The sequence below is a fragment of the Halichondria panicea genome, chromosome 7 (genome assembly GCF_963675165.1).
Source record: "Halichondria panicea chromosome 7, odHalPani1.1, whole genome shotgun sequence".
NCBI lineage: Eukaryota > Metazoa > Porifera > Demospongiae > Suberitida > Halichondriidae > Halichondria > Halichondria panicea.
This window is the reverse complement of record NC_087383.1, coordinates 79429-97046: the sequence shown is the minus strand read 5'-3', so window position 1 is coordinate 97046 and position 17618 is coordinate 79429. Positions and strand designations below refer to the sequence as shown.

At 47.7% G+C, this 17618-nt stretch overlaps 4 protein-coding genes across 8 annotated transcripts; 2 read left to right on the top strand and 2 right to left on the bottom strand.

The window, feature by feature from the left end:
• The first annotated feature begins 41 nt into the window (after positions 1-41).
• On the top strand, positions 42-1164 carry LOC135338156 (peroxisomal membrane protein 11A-like). The gene is made up of 3 exons (XM_064534216.1): positions 42-148; positions 238-353; positions 520-1164. The coding sequence occupies exons 1-3, from the start codon at positions 69-71 to the stop codon at positions 1053-1055; spliced, it is 732 nt and encodes a 243-aa protein (XP_064390286.1). The 5' UTR covers positions 42-68; the 3' UTR covers positions 1056-1164.
• Positions 1081-7707, bottom strand: LOC135338132 (GON-4-like protein). Its single transcript, XM_064534160.1, has 28 exons — positions 7430-7707; positions 7064-7213; positions 6971-7018; positions 6736-6910; positions 6112-6269; positions 5893-6067; positions 5737-5844; positions 5637-5677; positions 5476-5555; positions 4877-4994; positions 4673-4796; positions 4519-4623; positions 4370-4471; positions 4259-4316; positions 3999-4086; positions 3858-3914; positions 3438-3480; positions 3354-3385; positions 2966-3304; positions 2843-2893; positions 2702-2788; positions 2541-2639; positions 2437-2490; positions 2304-2390; positions 2166-2254; positions 1683-1829; positions 1530-1638; positions 1081-1256 (listed from the first exon to the last, which is right to left on the bottom strand). Exons 1-28 carry the CDS (start codon positions 7568-7570, stop codon positions 1197-1199), a joined length of 2925 nt encoding a protein of 974 aa, XP_064390230.1. The 5' UTR covers positions 7571-7707; the 3' UTR covers positions 1081-1196.
• Positions 7645-17517, top strand: LOC135338131 (solute carrier family 12 member 3-like). 5 transcript variants are annotated; one of them, XM_064534156.1, is made up of 26 exons: positions 7645-7786; positions 8109-8232; positions 8325-8544; positions 8601-8723; positions 8773-8989; positions 9049-9143; positions 9203-9316; positions 9659-9776; positions 9824-9987; positions 10068-10469; positions 10557-10791; positions 10848-10949; positions 11010-11165; positions 11659-11758; positions 15217-15328; positions 15439-15513; positions 15577-15642; positions 15694-15800; positions 16037-16221; positions 16271-16400; positions 16446-16591; positions 16691-16802; positions 16851-16937; positions 17043-17109; positions 17160-17227; positions 17289-17517. In XM_064534156.1, the coding sequence occupies exons 2-26, from the start codon at positions 8114-8116 to the stop codon at positions 17419-17421; spliced, it is 3453 nt and encodes a 1150-aa protein (XP_064390226.1). In that variant the 5' UTR covers positions 7645-7786; positions 8109-8113; the 3' UTR covers positions 17422-17517. The 5 variants fall into 5 exon arrangements, with proteins under 5 accessions (XP_064390226.1, XP_064390225.1, XP_064390229.1 ...); XM_064534155.1 differs by having other exon boundaries at positions 7649-7791; positions 8112-8232; XM_064534159.1 differs by having other exon boundaries at positions 7649-7791; positions 9659-9773.
• LOC135338135 (uncharacterized) lies at positions 12328-15135 on the bottom strand. The gene is made up of 6 exons (XM_064534166.1): positions 14985-15135; positions 14385-14678; positions 13439-14316; positions 13307-13373; positions 12882-13208; positions 12328-12783 (listed from the first exon to the last, which is right to left on the bottom strand). The coding sequence occupies exons 1-6, from the start codon at positions 14998-15000 to the stop codon at positions 12431-12433; spliced, it is 1935 nt and encodes a 644-aa protein (XP_064390236.1). The 5' UTR covers positions 15001-15135; the 3' UTR covers positions 12328-12430.
• Positions 17518-17618: the final 101 nt, after the last annotated feature.

Here is a 17618-nt window from a genome sequence, read left to right as displayed (position 1 = left end):
ATATTACTTGGAGGGTGTTTTTCGCTAAATTGGAGTTCCTAAACAAACCCATTTATTTTGCACAAGAGATGGCTTCTAGTTCTCAAGGTATGGTAGCTGCTGCCTTCAAGCTGGCGGACAAGACTGCTGGGAGAGACAAGATATGCAGGTGACAATAGCTGTACCTAGCTAGAGCTATGCAGCCTCCTGGATCACCTGAGCTGCTCATACTGGACTCTACTGTTGTATTCCCTATAGGCTGGTGCAGTATGGTACCAAGTTCCTCCACTGGGCCCTGGAGAGCAAGGGACTGAGTCCAGAGCTGGTGACCAAGCTCAAGGGCTTGGAGTCATCCATCAGCACTGCCAGGAAATGTATGTACCATGTGGTGGTTTATACTAGTACTACATTGGGTGTCCTAGACCTTATTAGGCATCATTTTATATTACAATGCATGATGATGTACCCACACCCTCATCACATTGTCTCCACACACACACACCCACCCACCCACCCACACACACACACACACACACACAGTGTTTCGACTTGGTAAGAGCGTGGACAACTTCCGTGGTGCACTACAAACCATCCACCTGGGTGATGCTATTCTGAGGGTCATCGTCACTCTGGTCAAGATCAATCGCGGAATATTCCTACTCTTTGATCACGTGTTATGGGCACAGAGGATGAAACTGGTTGTCATTGACAGCAACTTCTGGGTTACATACTCAAATCGATTCTGGTTGCTCTCCATCGTACTCTGTATAATTAGAGACTTTTACGAAATATTGAAACTTTTAAAAGCCGAAAGGAAAAGAGTGGAGTCTGTAGCAATCACTTATTCCAGTGACAAACAAAAGGCCTCCATTTTGGAATCTCTGAGAAATGTTTTCACTAACAACCCGACAGTGACCATCGATTTGGTTAAGAACTCGACTGATTTGTTCATCCCAGCAGCTCGGTTGGATCTGGTGGGCGTACCTGGGGGTGTGGTTGGAATAATGGGCGTGGTCTCATCCCTCGCTGGCCTACTGGTCTCCTATAATGAGAACTTAAAGCTCAAGTTTAGTTGATGTATTATACAATTAAATGTTCATGTGAAAATTGATTGTTGAAAATTGATTGTTGTCATTTTGTTATTGTGTGATTGTGTGATATGAAAACAATATTGATTGAACAAAAGATCACAATAATTAATAGCTGTCAAGTATTGTTCATTGAGAGAGCTTGGTAGACTGCATGAGATGCAGCAAATTAAGATAGCGCTCCTTCACCTGCATAATAATAGGAGAGGTGAGTACAGTATCCATGATTAACACACAGCTAGGCGCACACACACACACACACTAGCTACTAGTCTATAGGCATACACACACACTAGCTACTAGTCTATAGGCATACACACACACACTAGCTACTAGTCTATAGGCATACACACACACACTAGCTACTAGTCTATAGGCACACACACACACACTAGCTACTAGTCTATAGGCACACACACACACTAGCTACTAGTCTATAGGCATACATACACATATACATACCTCGTGCTGTGTTCTGTCCAGAGTATTAGCCACGTCTCCCCATACTCTCACCAGAGACACACCAGACTCCACCCCCATACACGCCTTAAGGATAACACCATCGTCTCGTCTGCACAACAACAGTCAAATATACACAACAAAGACCATAACCACCTTGTCCATGGAGCAGCAGGGCCAGGACTAGGAGTGGGTGTGGTTACACATGACTTAGTTGCCATGGTAGCCGTCAATTGAGACTGGGATATGGTTTCAAAGGTGTCAGGTGATTGACTTAAGTCCACCTCTTCAAACACACCACCACTGTAAGAGGGACACTATATGAAAAGTAGCTCCGTAAATTTATATAGCCCTAATTTATATAAGCCCACGCTTTTTTCTGAAAATGAACAATTTGGGCCCGAAATAAATTACTGATCAAATTAAAACACACCATAATGTAGTACTATCGATGAGCTACTAAATCAAAAAAAATATTTTGAAAATTGGACGTTCACAACACAAGTTATGGCCTCTCAAACTTAGCTACAAAAACACGCTTGATATTGAAAAAACCTCTCCTTATAGCCCACGCTTTTTTTTCTTGAAATGAACAATTTGGGCCCGAAATAATGATCAGAACACAATGGTAAGACTCACTGTGATGGAGTCAGTTGGTAGAGGAACCTCCTCAGAGCAGTCACCAGTTTCTCATGAGCTGTTACCAATGGCAACAGTGCCGTCTCCACCTGTGGGCGGGGTTAGCTAGGGATGGTGTGGTGTGGGCGGTAGTGTCACCTTGTCATTAGTGAGCGTGGGTGTATCCAACTGGTGGAGAGCGTCTAACACAGCAGAGAGGCTCAGAGGAGAGTTGGCAAAACATTCCTGCAGCAAAGACCACTAATCATAACCCAACATTGTACAACCCCACCTTCAGTTTCCCGGCAAACTCCCGCACACCAGTGACCTCCATCCTGTACCCCATCTGTGTGTACACATGTAATGCATTGACTCAGAGTGTGAGTACTAACTCACAGCATTGGCTAGTAGACAGTCCCTGTCAGATAACAGCTCAGTGAACAACCTCACTAGGTACGGCCATGACTCTAGCACCAATGACACCTCACCATACAGCTATAGACATCACATGACTGGACACACACACACACACACACACACACACACACACACTGTACCTTGGCTGGGGTCCAATGCTGGTGGTCTGCAGTAGATAACAGGTTCAGAAATTGGTCATACTTGACACCATCGGAAGGGAGGGTGGTCTATAAAGTCACTATAACCACCAGGCACGGTAGTTAAAAACTATGACAACGCACCTTGACCTCACTGATGAAGCTGTGTGCAAACCTTGCATTAGCATCACTCGGCTGTGTGTGTGTGTGTGTGTGTGTGTGTGTGTGGGCGTGTGTGTGTGTAGGCGTGTGTGTCTATTTACCCACCTGCAGCCCTGCGGCTAGTAGGAGGTGGTGGAGACTGCTCTGTCCCTGCTCATCACACACTCTCACTCCTTGTTTCATCTTTGTCTTCCTCCGTCTCAGTCGTCTATGGTTCCCCACAGTGAGCTTCCTGTCATCATTTGGTGTCTCCACACGTGGTTTCTTGTCATTGTTTGTAACCTCCTCCATACAGGTAATCAGGTTTTGTTTAGAGCCCCCCTCTTCTGCCCTCCTCTGGGGGACAAGTCCGAGCATCTTCTTGAGCTTGGCCGTCTGCTTGCACAGTTCTTCACTCTTCTTTTTGGCCTCCTTTTCCTTCTCAACACGTTTCTTGTGATACAGCTGTAGATGGAATAAAGACCCCCCACATAGCACACCCCCTCACTCTTACCGTGACCCAGTGTGGGAGTGCCTTCTCTTCAGCTGTTGTAAGGGATAGTACTGGTTACCATAGCTACAGTATACATGTAAGTACCTTGACTGAATGGTATCTTGAGTTGCTTGGTCTTCTTGTAATGCTACATTAACAGAGAGTGCCAGTCAACCACTAGCTATACAGAGAGTGCCAGTCAACCAACAACCACTAGCTATGCAGCACAGTATACAGTCACTCTAGGCTACTGCACACTTAAGGTCAAATTAGTTCGAAAGGTATCCTTCTAGAAAATTGTAATGGGTCAGAGACTCTTTCAGCTGCCATAACTTGAATTCCGTGGATTCATTTTCAACAATTTTATGATTTCCTAAAAGCTTAGAAAAAGACCTTTCAAATGGTGTCATCACATGTTCATATTTGGGAGATCACAGAATTTGCTAATTATGTCCAAATACCATGGTCCAAGGCCGAAAAATGACAAATTAGGGCTCCATTTAAATTTGGATTAACAGTGCTTACCTTGACAACATTATTCCCTGTTCTTTTGGAGCATTGATTCTTGACTCTCAACTGGAGCTGGAATATAGTTGAAGTGTGAGTGTGGGTATGTGTGTGTGTGGGTGTACATGTGTGAGTGTGTGTGTGTGTGTGTGTGTGTACCTGTTTGATGGTCTTGACTGGTAGCAGGTTGGTCCTAATATCTTGCCAAGCAGCAGAGCCATAATGATCCATACCAAATACCAACAAACTAGGGGCAGTATAGTGTGTGTGTGTGTGTGTGTGGGGGGGGGGGGTACAACAGTGGAGTGTGTATGAGGGGGTGGGGTACAACAGTGGAGTGTGTGTGTGTGGGGGGGTGGGGTACAACAGTGGAGTGTGTGTGAGGGGGTGGGGTACAATAGTGGAGTGTGTGGACTCACCAATCTTCGGCACTGGAGAAGCTGGATGGAGGTGTTGACTTTCCCTCTGTCATAGGAGCTACCAAAAATTACCATGGAAACACGAGCATCACCATAGAAACCACTACTTACCAAACCCAACTGCTGGAAGAAGAGAGGGGTCAGTCCAGAAAAGGGGTGTGGTCATCAATTTCTCCTGGGCAATATATGGAATACTCGTACGTGGGCGGCTGCCTGTACAAGGGTAATCATTAGTCAATGGTTGCCAGAGCAACACGTACTTGCTGCCATGGTAACAGGCTGCTCGTTGCCAATAGACTCAAGCTGTTGTATCAGTTCTATCCCACCGCTCATGTCTGGTATATACCACACTGCACTGTGTGTACCTGTGTGGAGGGTCAAAGGTTGGAAATGTTGCTACTAGACCACACCCACCTTGCCACGCGCCCTCACTCCATATGTGTAGCTCGTCTATCGCTTGATTGGCCACTTGAGAGAGCAAGAGTAGAGACGGTTCACATCGACACAGGAGCAACGTTTGCATGAGTAGTTGGAAGTGCTGCATATGTGAGTAGTGTGTGTGTGTGTGTGTGTGCGTGTGTGTGTGTGTGTGTGTGTGTGTGTGTGTGTGTGGTGTACCTGTCTGATTTGCTGGGAGAGAGTCTGTGCTTGGTCCAGAGAGAGGTAGCAGCCCACCCCCTCATCAGTGGGTGTGGTCTCACGATCCTCTGACCCACTCAATAATGGAGCAGGCAATCTACACACACACACAATCAGTGTCAGTATAGTAGACAGGGATTAACGATGATTGTATTGTTATCGTATATCTTCTAATTTATCGGACACTCTTTTAGGCAATTTACGTTGTTCGAATACAACGGACACTCCAATGCTTTAATAATAGGATAGTACCTTAAAAAGTTGATAGACGGCAAGTAAGACTTAGAGTGCTGCGGTTAGATAGCTTTGAGTAGCTAGTTTTAGATAGCTAGTGCAACTATTCAGTCGCACACTGTTCTATTAAGCTTAGCTAGCTCGCATGCAGCTGCTTGCTTGTTCTGGACACTTTGCATGCTCTATAAAAATCTGTTCCAATTATACCCGGACAATTTCCAAAATGATTTTATTTTTTGCTGTCCGATAAATTAGAAGATATATGGTACATGTCCTTTTTTGTTAACACTATCAGTGAATGTACTGCATATTATGATGCTGGACTACACATGATGGTGGCTCACCCCAGAGACTCTAGTAGATAAGCACTAGTGAGGTCCATCCCTCCATGACCTGACAGCAGCCCCCCTAGTCCCTCTGATGGCTGCACGGGGGGGGGGGAGAGTCAATACCCCCCACACACACGGGGAGAGAGTCAATATCCCCCACATAGAGACTAACTCACTGGATAGAGGAGTTCGTTCACTAGTTGGTCCACTTCCTTACCTGAATACACGAGAGAGAGTTGACCACACCCACACACAATAGATCACATGACTACTCACGGGGGATCTTGACGGCCCTGTCATTGCGTAGTTCCTCCTTCTCCACTACATCAGACTCTGCCAGATAGTTGTATTCTCCGTCCTCCTCAACCTCTTCTAGTGCAGACTCTGTGTGAGGGGGTGGGGTGACTCCGCCCACTCAAAGGGACGTCTTACCAGGTGGGTTCATGAGGTCATTTAGCCATTGATGCCACTCCAGGTCATCAGGGTCCATCTCACGAGGTGTGGGGGGGTCATCAGGGTCAGATGGCTGGAACGAACCCTCTATAGCAGATAGGGGTGTGTCAATAAGGGGGAACTTTGACCTTGTCCTCCGAGCAATCTCTGATGCCTACAGTCATCATGACACACACAGTGATGATGAGACATGTGTACCTGTTGCTGTTCTTGTGACCTCTGACCCCTTGTCTTGATTGGACTGAGGATGACATCAGAGAGGGAAGCCAACAAAGCAGCCGTCTCTTGCTCCACGGAGACCCCCCCCAGTGATTGAGAGGGGGGCGTGTCAACACTCAGGGGGCTTAGGGTGGGGTCTACAATAAGAGATGGTTAGTTGTACACACGCTATTATTGTCTGATGCTGTCACTACCGTATATAATGTATCTTCTAATTTATCAGACAGCAACAAATACTTATTTTGGAAATTGTCCGGGTATAATTGGAACAGATTTTTATAGAGCATGCGAAGTGTCCGGAATAATTAGAACAAGCAAGCAGCTGCATGCGAGCTAGCTAAGTTTAATAGAACAGTGTGCGACTGAATAGTTGCACTAGCTATCTAAAACTAGCTACTCAAAGCAAAGCTATCTAGCTGCAGCACTCTAGTCTTACTTGCCGTCTATGAATGTAACTCAAATTTTCAAGGTATTGTCCGGATATTAAAGCACTGGAGTGTCCGTTGTATTAGAACAACAAAAATTTCCCAAAACGATAAATTAGAAGATATACGGTAATAAAATTCCACGTGCTTAGCAGCTACAAGTATGTAGTGTTTGTACCTCTCTCTGTGTCTTCTGTGCACCCAGGGTCCTCACTGTCACTGTCGCTATGGCCCACCCCCTCACTGTCGCTATGGCCCGCCCCCTCACTGTGTTCCGCCCCCTCTGGTAGATACTCTTCATCATCTGAAGAATCCTCTGTGCCTAGACTTACATTGAGGAGCTCCTCTACAGACTGGGGAAGGGAGGCAACAAACAATGAGACTGAGGAGTGTGCATGTGGGAGGGGGCGTACCATACATCCAGGCTTGGTAGGGGAGCGTGTGATGGCCCTCATTCTAGTCTGGGGTGGGATCATGTCGTACTATATATAACCATGGCAACTCACTATCTTATCTGGGCTCATTGTCGTGGCAACAGCCTCTCGGACTTTTGAGCGAGTGAGCCGAGGTTGTATGATGTCATCGTCCATGACCTCTGACCCTTCCCCTGCTTCTCGCTGGATCACAGACAACACTCTCTTGTCCTTGAGCACATGCTACAGTACAGTGATTGCACACATTGAGGTAGGCTCTGTGTATACCGTAATCGTTCTAATTAAAGAACCAGTCAAAAATAATTATTTTCTAGAAACGATGTACAAAAAAAATTGATTTTAGTATTATGGGCGTTATAAAAGAGGGCGTCCTAACCGAGGCTGGTTCTATAATTATGGTAGGCTCTGTGTACGTGTACGTGTAGTGTGTGTCATTACATGGAGAATGCTTTTAACATTGAGGATTGATAGGTTAGCCTTCTCTGCTGCATTCTGTATGACAGTATCCACGTCAATCCCCTCGTCATCAGCCGATCCTGCCTCAGAAAGCGCATTTAATACTTCATCTTCATCCGCCATATTTACGCTAAATGGAGACCACCTTTAATGATCTTTGACCTCTGCCTGACTGACCCTTGCACTTAGAGAAGGGGCGGGGCTCGCACAAGGGTTACCTCGAGAGCTAGAGAGAACAGAATAGAGAAGAGTCTACACAGTTACAACAGGAGATCTACTATTGGACCTACCTACCTGTGTATTATTCTAGCAGCCGCGCCGAGGGATCTACTGACTGGAGTGAGGTGTGTGTGTGTGTGTGTGTGTGTGTGTGTGTGTGTGTGTGTGTGTGTGTGGGTGTGGGTGGGTGTGAGGTGTGTGTGTGTGTGTGTGTGAGGGGGGGTGCTATCCACAGCTAGCTGCACTCGTGCTCGTGCCTGTGAGACGATACTATATAAGAGGACGATGATTGATTAGTGGGGTCATCATGTCTAGTAATAATATAGGCTACTGTACTCTGTGCATTGTACATGCAATCATACAATAGTATGTGTCAACATGTCATGTGATACTAGTAATGTACCACATCCTGGAGTGGTGTTACAATGACCTATCCCTGCAGTAGTCATGAGTGTACCTGGTGCTGATAGTGGAGATGTGGAGCTTGTGAGAGTGGGCGGGGCTCCGGCCGTCCTCAACGTCAGTACACACCAAGAACTACAGAGAGGAGACTCACCTCATCTCAGGTAAAGGCTAGCTCTGTACACACACAACCAACCCCCACACAACCCACCCCCTGGTCTGTACATATACCCCCCCCCCCCTGACACTTGTGCAGGTTTGAAGTGGCTGATGTGGATGAGGTACCCCCCGGGGAGATGGACGTACCCCCCACAGGGACAGGGGACCTCACACTGGGTTACAACACTGCCGAGGCCGTACCCATGACACTGTATTATAGACAGTCTGCTGACACTGCAGATAATAAGCCACGCCCCACTCTAGACCACCTCCGTGAGGGACGCACTGACACTATGAACCAGAGCCTCACAGCAGAGGTAAGCACTTATCAACCAAACCTGTGTGTATTTATCCCCCTCTCTGTCATGGACAGGAGGAGGTGGACGGAGGTGATGAGGTAGCTCCCCCTCCACGCAAGAAGTGGCAGATATGGAAAAAGAACACGTCCAACAAACCAAAGAAGCCCAAGAAGTTTGGCTGGATTGCTGGAGTCCTAGTGAGTAACCATAGCAACCATTAGCGTGTCATTAGCCCCACCCCCTCAGATCCGCTGCTTGCTCAATATATGGGGAGTCATGCTCTTTATTCGATTGAGTTGGGTGACTGGCCAAGCTGGTATTGGATTGGCTTCTCTTGTCATCCTACTGTCCACCGTTGTCACGGTAATCACCACCCTATCAATGTCCGCTATATGCACCAATGGAGAGGTCAAAGGTGGCGGTGCTTACTATCTGATATCCAGGAGCCTCGGACCTGAGTTTGGTATGTCACATGATAGCTGTGTAATATATATATGTGTTGTCATGGTAATCCCAATACAGGCGGAGCTATTGGTATACTGTTCTCATTGGCTAATGCTGTTGCCATAGCGCTGTATGTGGTGGGGTTCGCAGAGACTGTCGCTGACCTCATCATCGTGAGTATAAAACCACCCTCTGTTAATAACCGCCCTCTACCAGTACCCTCCCTACACAGGAGAATGGAGTTAGTTTCACTGGAGATCGTACTAATGATATTCGTGTGGTTGGAGTCTTGTTGATCATATTGCTACTCATCATCACTCTCATAGGCCTTGACTGGGAGGCCATTGTAAGCCACACTATATGCATGTCTCACTCTCATAGGCCTTGACTGGGAGGCCATTGTAAGCCACACTATATACATGTCTCACTCTCATAGGCCTTGACTGGGAGGCCATTGTAAGCCACACTATATGCATGTCTCACTCTCATAGGCCTGGACTGGGAGGCCATTGTAAGCCACACTATATGCATGTCTCACTCCTGTAAAGTCTGGGTAGGGTAGAATAGGTGTGGCTTAGTGGTTAGGGTGGTGGCTTCGCAGATCAGGTGATAGGCAATGTGTGGGTTCGATTCCCTCTTGGGGACTTTTACAAGTGAATTGCTCGCACACTCTCATACACTACTACAGATTCAGATTGTGCTGCTTGTTATTCTTCTTGTGGCCATCACTAACTTTGTCATTGGTACCTTCTTGTATCGTGGTCCAGACTCTCAGGAGACACAGCGAGGGTTCACAGGGTACAGTGGTGAGTAGTCTAATCACTGATGGTACTGATAATCACTCTCTCTACAGGTGAAACCTTTACTACCAACTTTGTCCCAATCTTCCGCCCTGAGTCAGGTGATCTCAGCTGTGCTTCAGGTGATGGGATCGGTTGTTTCTTTGCAGCATTTGCCGTGTTCTTCCCAGCAGCTACTGGAATATTGGCTGGAGCTAACATCTCAGGAGATCTCAAGGTACACTGTGTGTGGGTGTGGGTGTGTGGGTGTGGGTGTGTGTGTGTGTGTTGTGTTTAAATGGTACCCCCTCTCCCCAGAACCCCCAGACAGCCATCCCTAAAGGCACTCTCCTCGCTATTGGTATCACCACAGTGGTGTACCTAGCTGTGGCCTGGGTTGCTGCTAGCACTGTCATCAGAGATGCTCCTGGGGAACCCGCTCAGTTCCTGGGAAACTTTCTTAACAACACATCCTGTAACAATCAAACGGTGTTCATTAACACTACCATTGCCATGGGAGATACTTGTGGGATCACACCCTATAACTTCACGGCTAACTTCGGGTCATGTGATCTAGAGTGTGCGTGTGACTATTGTGTAACAGTGGACTGTCTCTATGGCGACAGTGAGCCGGCTAATCTACGCTCCTTGTGTGATCCAGGCTTCCTGAGTCTCATTAATAAAACCTCGTGTGATTTTGGCCTCCTCAACAACTTCCAGGTGAGCTACCCCCCACAGTCTGTACCCCCCACAGTCTCCACACTCAGTACCCCCACAGTCTCTCATGCAGTACCCCCCCCCACACAGGTGACAGAGATGGTGTCTGGCTTTGGTCCCATCATCACTGCTGGTATATTTGCTGCCACCATCTCCTCTGCCCTCACTAGCCTCGTGAGCGCACCCAAGGTCTTCCAACGTGTGTGTCAGGATCGCATCTTTCCCTTCATCCACATCTTTGCCAAGGGGGGTGGGCGCTCCGGGACTGAGCCAGTACGAGCATACTTCCTTGCCTTCTTTATTGGCGTGGGCTTTATCCTAATTGGTAAGCTAGTCATATGACAATACCTCATGATCATGTGACTGTCATGTGATGTGTAGGCAGCCTGAACGAGATAGCATTGGTCATATCCATATTCTTCCTTATGGCCTACACACTCATCAACTACTCGTGCTTTGCTGCCTCCTTTGCCAAGTCACCAGGTACTCCCCCTCCACTCCCACACCAACTCTCACACCCATCCCCTCCACACACACACATAGGTTGGCGTCCAGCGTTCAAGCTGTACAACCAATGGGTGGCACTGGTAGGTGCGGTAATCTGTCTCGCTATCATGTTCATCATCCGCTGGTACTACGCTCTTATCACACTGGCTATTGTGGCTGCTCTGTACAAGCTACTAGACTTCCTCAAGCCAGGTAGGGGACTCTCCCTTCGTGTGTGGTCCCATCATACCCCCCCATGCATGTGTGTGGTTCCATCATACCCCCCCATGCATGTGTGTGGTCCCATCATACCCCCCCATGCATGTGTGTGGTCCCATCATACCCCCCCCATGCATGTGTGTTGTCCCATCATACCCCCCCCATGCATGTGTGTGGTCCCATCATACCCCCCCATGCATGTGTGTGGTCCCATCATACCCCCCCCATGCATGTGTGTGGTCCCATCATACCCCCCCCATGCATGTGTGTGGTCCCATCATACCCCCCCCATGCATGTGTGTGGTCCCATCATACCCCCCCATGCATGTGTGTGGTCCCATCATACCCCCCCCATGCATGTGTGTGGTCCCATCATACCCCCCCCATGCATGTGTGTGGTCCCATCATACCCCCCCCATGCATGTGTGTGGTCCCATCATACCCCCCCATGCATGTGTGTGGTCCCATCATACCCCCCCCCATGCAGACGTCAACTGGGGATCCTCCACTCAAGCGTTCCTCTACAGCTACTCTCTCAAGAACCTCCTCAAACTGGAGAAGCTGGACATCCACGTCAAGAACTTCAGGTAACTTTAACACATTATTTGAAAGGTCTCTTTCTGAGCTTTCAGAAAATCATTACATTGGGTCAATGATACTAAAGTTAATGGCTATTGAAAGATGTTCAACTACCCGCTCCCGTTTATAATGAATGGTTTGGGGACTCTTTCAGCTGCCATAACTTGAATTCTGTGGATTCAATTTCAACAATTTTGTGATTTTCTGAAAACTTAGAAAGAGACCTTTCAAATGGTGTCATCAAATTTTATAATTATTTGAGCGATTAAACTATTTGCCAATTTGGCGATACCATGGATAATAGCCCATGGTCCAAGGCCGAAAAATGTCAAATAATGGCCCCGACTAAATTTTGGATTTAAACACATCATTTGAAAGGTCTCTTTCTAAGCTTTCAGAAAATCATAAAATTTTTTAGATTGGATCAACGATACTAAAATTATAGCTGTTGATAGATGTTCAACTACAACCTCCTCCTTCGTGTAATTGAGAGCTATTTGCAACAGCGCTGCTATACAATGAGCTAGGTCTGAAATGCCTTTGCCCATAATCTAGTTAGATTATCTGATTTCAGAAGTACGCTTTAACTGCAATGTTATAAGTGATTATAAGTGATCATTATGATAATTATACAGTTATATGTGGTAAAGGCAGCACGCACGTTAGTTGGTTAGTATTAGCTATAGTGTAGTCGATACTCTTTCATAAAGGGGTGGTAATGTCTGAGGATGTGTTGTCACATGACTGGATCTGATTGGTCCTCTCTGCTCTTGTATATCTCCGATCTCCTTGTAGTCCTTGTAGTCGTCACTCCTCTGTACTTGTGTGTATGGCTTCTCTTGCTCTAGGCTCTCTCTATGTAGGTGTGTGTATTCTTGACCCCTCCCACTGCCACACCCACTAGTAGGGAGGGCCGTGGTAAATCCATCATCTCCAGTTCCAGTACCAAACCCACTGTCCCCCGTGTAGTCGTCGGTGGTCTTTGTGGAGACCCAGTCAACCTCATGTAACTGTATCATCTCGGTGGGGGGTACTGTGTGTGTGTGTGGGGGGGGGGGGGTCAAAGGTCAGAGGCTACTTTTTACCAGCTACCTCTTGTGTATTCTAGCTGAGGATATTACAACTGCTCACGTTTTCTCTGACATGGCTGAAAGAAGAACTTGAGTTGTAAATACTCCACTAAAGCTGGTATGTTGGGGAAGGCCTTGTTCTCCAGTGAATACACGCTCTGATAGACTCCGTTACTCTTCCTCATGATGTAGTGTTTGGGACTGCTGTTGTAGATCTCTGATAGAGCATACACTCCCGCCCCCTCCTTACGACGTATGAGGAAGCTGTCCACTTGTGTCCCTCTGAGTCGCTCCTCTGCCTCGTCACGAGAGATGTTGCCATGGTACCACGGATGGGTCTCCATGACAACTGACTCACACACTGTAGCCTGTGGGGGGTCAGCCGGTCCTGTGTGTATGTGTGGGTGGGCGTGTGTGGGCGTATGTGTGTGTGGTCTAATAATAGTAGCATTGGATTGTGATTCGAGCATTTTTATAGATGTGTACCTTTTAAACTGCTTGTTCTTAAACTGCTTGTTCTTCGTGGTATGGGTGGTGGTGGGGGGTCTGTACTCTGTGTGGGTGTGTGTGTGTGTCTATTAACCCCCTCCCCCTCACATTAGTCTGGCTGCCACTCACCTCCTGGGTGAACTTGTAGCTCTCTCTACCACAGACTAGTTTGACCACACCCATACTAGTAAGCTCGTCCCTCTGTGACTGTGACAAGGGTAGCATCTGCCGAGCCACGCCCACTGGTAGTTGATACACACACTGCACACACCCCCTCTCCACGCTACACAGGTTGAGAGCATATCTACTCAGACACAGGGTACGTGATACTCGCGCTGTTAGCTGACTTAGATGCTTCATGTTCCCATTCTCCACAATCTCATCTTCTAGTTTGAGCACGAGTGTAGCTAGTCCTCTCTTGAGGGGTGAGTAGGTGGGGCATTCGAAGATGTTCCTCTTACAATAGTCCATGAGGTGGTCTTGATAGAGCGTGAGCGCTCCTTGGTCACCACTCCCGCCATGCTCCCGTACTATATGCTCTATAATACTGTAGTTAAAGAAGGAAGTGTAGTCAGTGAGAATATCGAACACGTCGTCAATGTCTTGCGCATCTTTGAGCTCTCTAAACCTCTCCTGTAACAGTGGGCTCTCTGAGTAGGTTGGTTGAAATGCTTTGAGATCACGTAGCGAACGCTCCAGTTTCTTGAGTGGTACAGACCTCTCTATGAGAGACTCGCATACTGCTCGGGTGAACCTCGAGAACTTATAGCAGATCTGCTCAAACTCTTCGTATAATCGTCCGTGTAATATCTGCCTCTCACTTCCTGTGAGGGCATCAATGTTGAGGAATGGGAAGGAGCTTGTGGAGTGGGTGGGTTGTGAACACCCCACCTCCACATACGTGGTGAAGGTACACTGACCACACCCACAACCATACGGACTGATGTCATTCAGACTAGAGTTGGAACTATCCACAGAACTTGACAGCTTCCTTGTTGTGTCTGTGTCTGTATGAAAGAGGGGGTGGGTGGGTGGGTGTGGTTAGATATACGATGGCTAGCTGTGTACTCTGTACCTTGTTCTGCTTGGGTGGGCAGTAGCTTCTTGTGTATCTCCTTGGCTAGCTTGTGCTCCCGGACAGTGTTGCTACTGAGTGCTTGACTGAGTTTCCTCCAGCTGGCCTCCCCTCCATTCAACCATTCCTTGAGGGTCTCTCTGTAGCAGTCGCTAGAGTTGTTCTGGTACTGTATCCTGAGGCCGTCCAGAACATGGGCAAGCACTCCTAGCTGTAGGCCAATGTTGTACCACTTAGTGTTGGCTTTGTCAGTGTCTTGTAGCAGATCACGGAGACAGCTAGGATCTAGTAGCTCTGAGGGGGGGCAGGATTGCTCATGTACAATACATTGTTAGCTCTGAGGGGGGGGGGGGCAGGGTTGCTCATGTACAATACATTGTTAGCTCTGAGGGGGGGGGCAGGGTTGCTCATGTACAATACATGTTAGCTCTGAGGGGGGGCAGGATTGCTCATGTACAATACATTGTTAGCTCTGAGGGGGGGGGGGCAGGGTTGCTCATGTACAATACATTGATGGCTTGTCGGTTAGTTAATTGTGTTCATGGTACTACACTGCTGTTATTGTACACCATGTTGTTATTGGTAGATATGACAACTTACCTTCTGTAGCTGACATCTTGTCTTGTGTTATTGTTGGCTATAGTTCAAAGTCCACTGTCGTCTCAGCTATTTTTGGGCCAGTGTTACATCCTGTATGGCGCTATTAGGTGGTTTCTGGTGTTGTGTGTGGTCATTGTGTCTGGGTCATCTGATCACTTCCTCGTATGCAACTATGAGTATGAATTCCATTGACCATCACTTTGTTAATATTTCCCCCACCATGTATGTGCAGACCTCAGTTCTTGGTGTTGACTGGCCCCCCCTCCTCAAGACCTGACCTCATACACTTTGTGTCTCATATCAGCAGAGACTCTGGAGTCATGGTCTGTGGGCAAGTCCTCCTGGTGAGTACACACACACACCACCACTCACACACTCCCACACACACACTCACACACACACACCACCACCCACACACTCCCACACACACACACACACACTCCCACCCACACAGGGAGACTACGAGGCACTCAGGAAGCAGCTCCATTCTCAGAACCTCCTGCAGATTGCTTGGCTCAAGAGGGAGAAGGTGAGCTACCACTACTACTACGACTGTATTCCATTCATCCATTCTCTGTGTGTGTGTTGACAGGTGAAGGCCTTCCACAATATAGTAGCTGCTCGTACACTGCGTGAGGGAGTACAGAACCTAGTACAGGTAAGTGCTAGGTGTGACTAGGTGTGTGTGTGTACATGTCCTCCCCTGCAGTTGTCAGGGCTGGGGAAGATACGGCCTAACACTTTAGTAGTGGGTTTCAAGAACAACTGGACCAAGTGCTCTGACTTGGAGATACAAGAATACGTGTCGCTGCTCTAGTAAGTGAAAGGGGAGGGGCATACTCTAATAAAGGAAACCCGCCTAATTATACGATACACAGTACATGTACTTGGATATTTTGCCCATAATTGTAACACACACACACACACACACACACACACACACACACGCACGCACGCACGCACGCACACGCACACACACACACACACACACACACACACACACACACACACACACACACACACACACACCACATATACACACATACACACAGCGATGGGTTTGACTCACAGTTTGGTGTGGTGATATTTCGGCTGAGAGCTGGTTTTGATGCCACTGAGAGGATGGATGTGCAAGGCCAGCAGGATGGTGAGAGTGTGGTCAAGCGCCGCCCCACACTCGATATCACATCCGTGCCTCTGATGGAGACCACGCCCCCTCCGTCCACCTCTTACTCCGGTGAGGAATTGTGTGTGGGTGTGTGTTTAGTGAGTATGTGCTTGTGCAGACGTTCCTCTACCCACGGCTAAAGTACAATCTCGTTCCCCATTCCTGGGTCAAAGATCATATCAGCCCATCAATGACGATGATGTGAGCTCATTGGACAGTTATAGCCGTGCTATGGAAGACGAGGGGAGGTAAGTGGGTGTGTCCTGTTGCCATGGTATCCAATGCCCCACTAGATTGGATCAGGACGGGGAAGATCCTGCTCTAGCAGATCAGGAAAGTGCTGAGTCATCACATCCTGAGATAGTTACCATGCCTTCTCGTTTTGAGAAGTCTCAGGAGAAAGGATTCATCGATGTCTGGTGGCTCTATGACGATGGAGGTACAATACTAACCCCCCCATACTACCCCCTCCTTTACTAGCCCCCCCCTATACATGTACTACCCCCCTCCTTTACTCCCCCCCCCCCCCCCCCCTCAGGACTGGCCATTCTCCTGCCTTTCCTCCTCTCTCGTAGTCAGAAGTGGCGTAAATGCAAACTCAGGATATTCACTGCTGGTTCCTCTAGGAACATAGACCAAGCTAAACTAAGGTGAGTCGTCTATTGTGGGTGTGGTTGACCACACCCACTCCCTCTCAGGATGACTGGACTATTGAGAAAGTTCAGGATTGATTTCTCTGAAGTGATTGAAGTGCCTGGAGTCAACAACCGACCCACTCCAGAGAGGTACTGTTCTCAACACACCGTCGTTAGTTTGATTAGAAATGTTATGTACCGGTACCAGTAACAAGTATCCACACTATAGTCATAAATTAACTACTTGTTTCCCAGCATTGATAAGTATCATCAGCTGCCACTTGGAGAGGCCAGCTCGGACCTCAAGGAGTTAGACAAGAAGGTGAGCACTCTACCCACTCCACCCACTCCACCCACTCACTCTCTCTATAGACACTGCGACACATTCGCCTGGGTGAGCTCCTCAGAGTATACTCCAGTGAAGCCAAACTCATTGTCATGTAAGCATCACCACACCCCACACCACACACACCCTCACACCACATACCCGCCCACACACAGGACTATATCAGTGCCTCAGCGCAGTGTATCTGCTCGTACCTACCTGAGCTGGCTAGAGACACTGAGTGCAGACTTGCCGCCCGTTCTACTCATGAGGGGCAACCAAGCATCAGTGCTCACATTCTATTCATAGTCTGAACTATTAACTAATGACTATTATTCTGAGATTAGGAATATTAAGAGTGGTTAGATTGTAGAGTTGAAATTGAATCATTATTTTATCATTTTGGTTGATAAAACAAAGGTCGTGTAATTATGCCTCAATAGACTATTAAATAGTGGTTGGTTGATTAATGATCTTTACCCACAGCTAAAACTAGTGACCTGGAA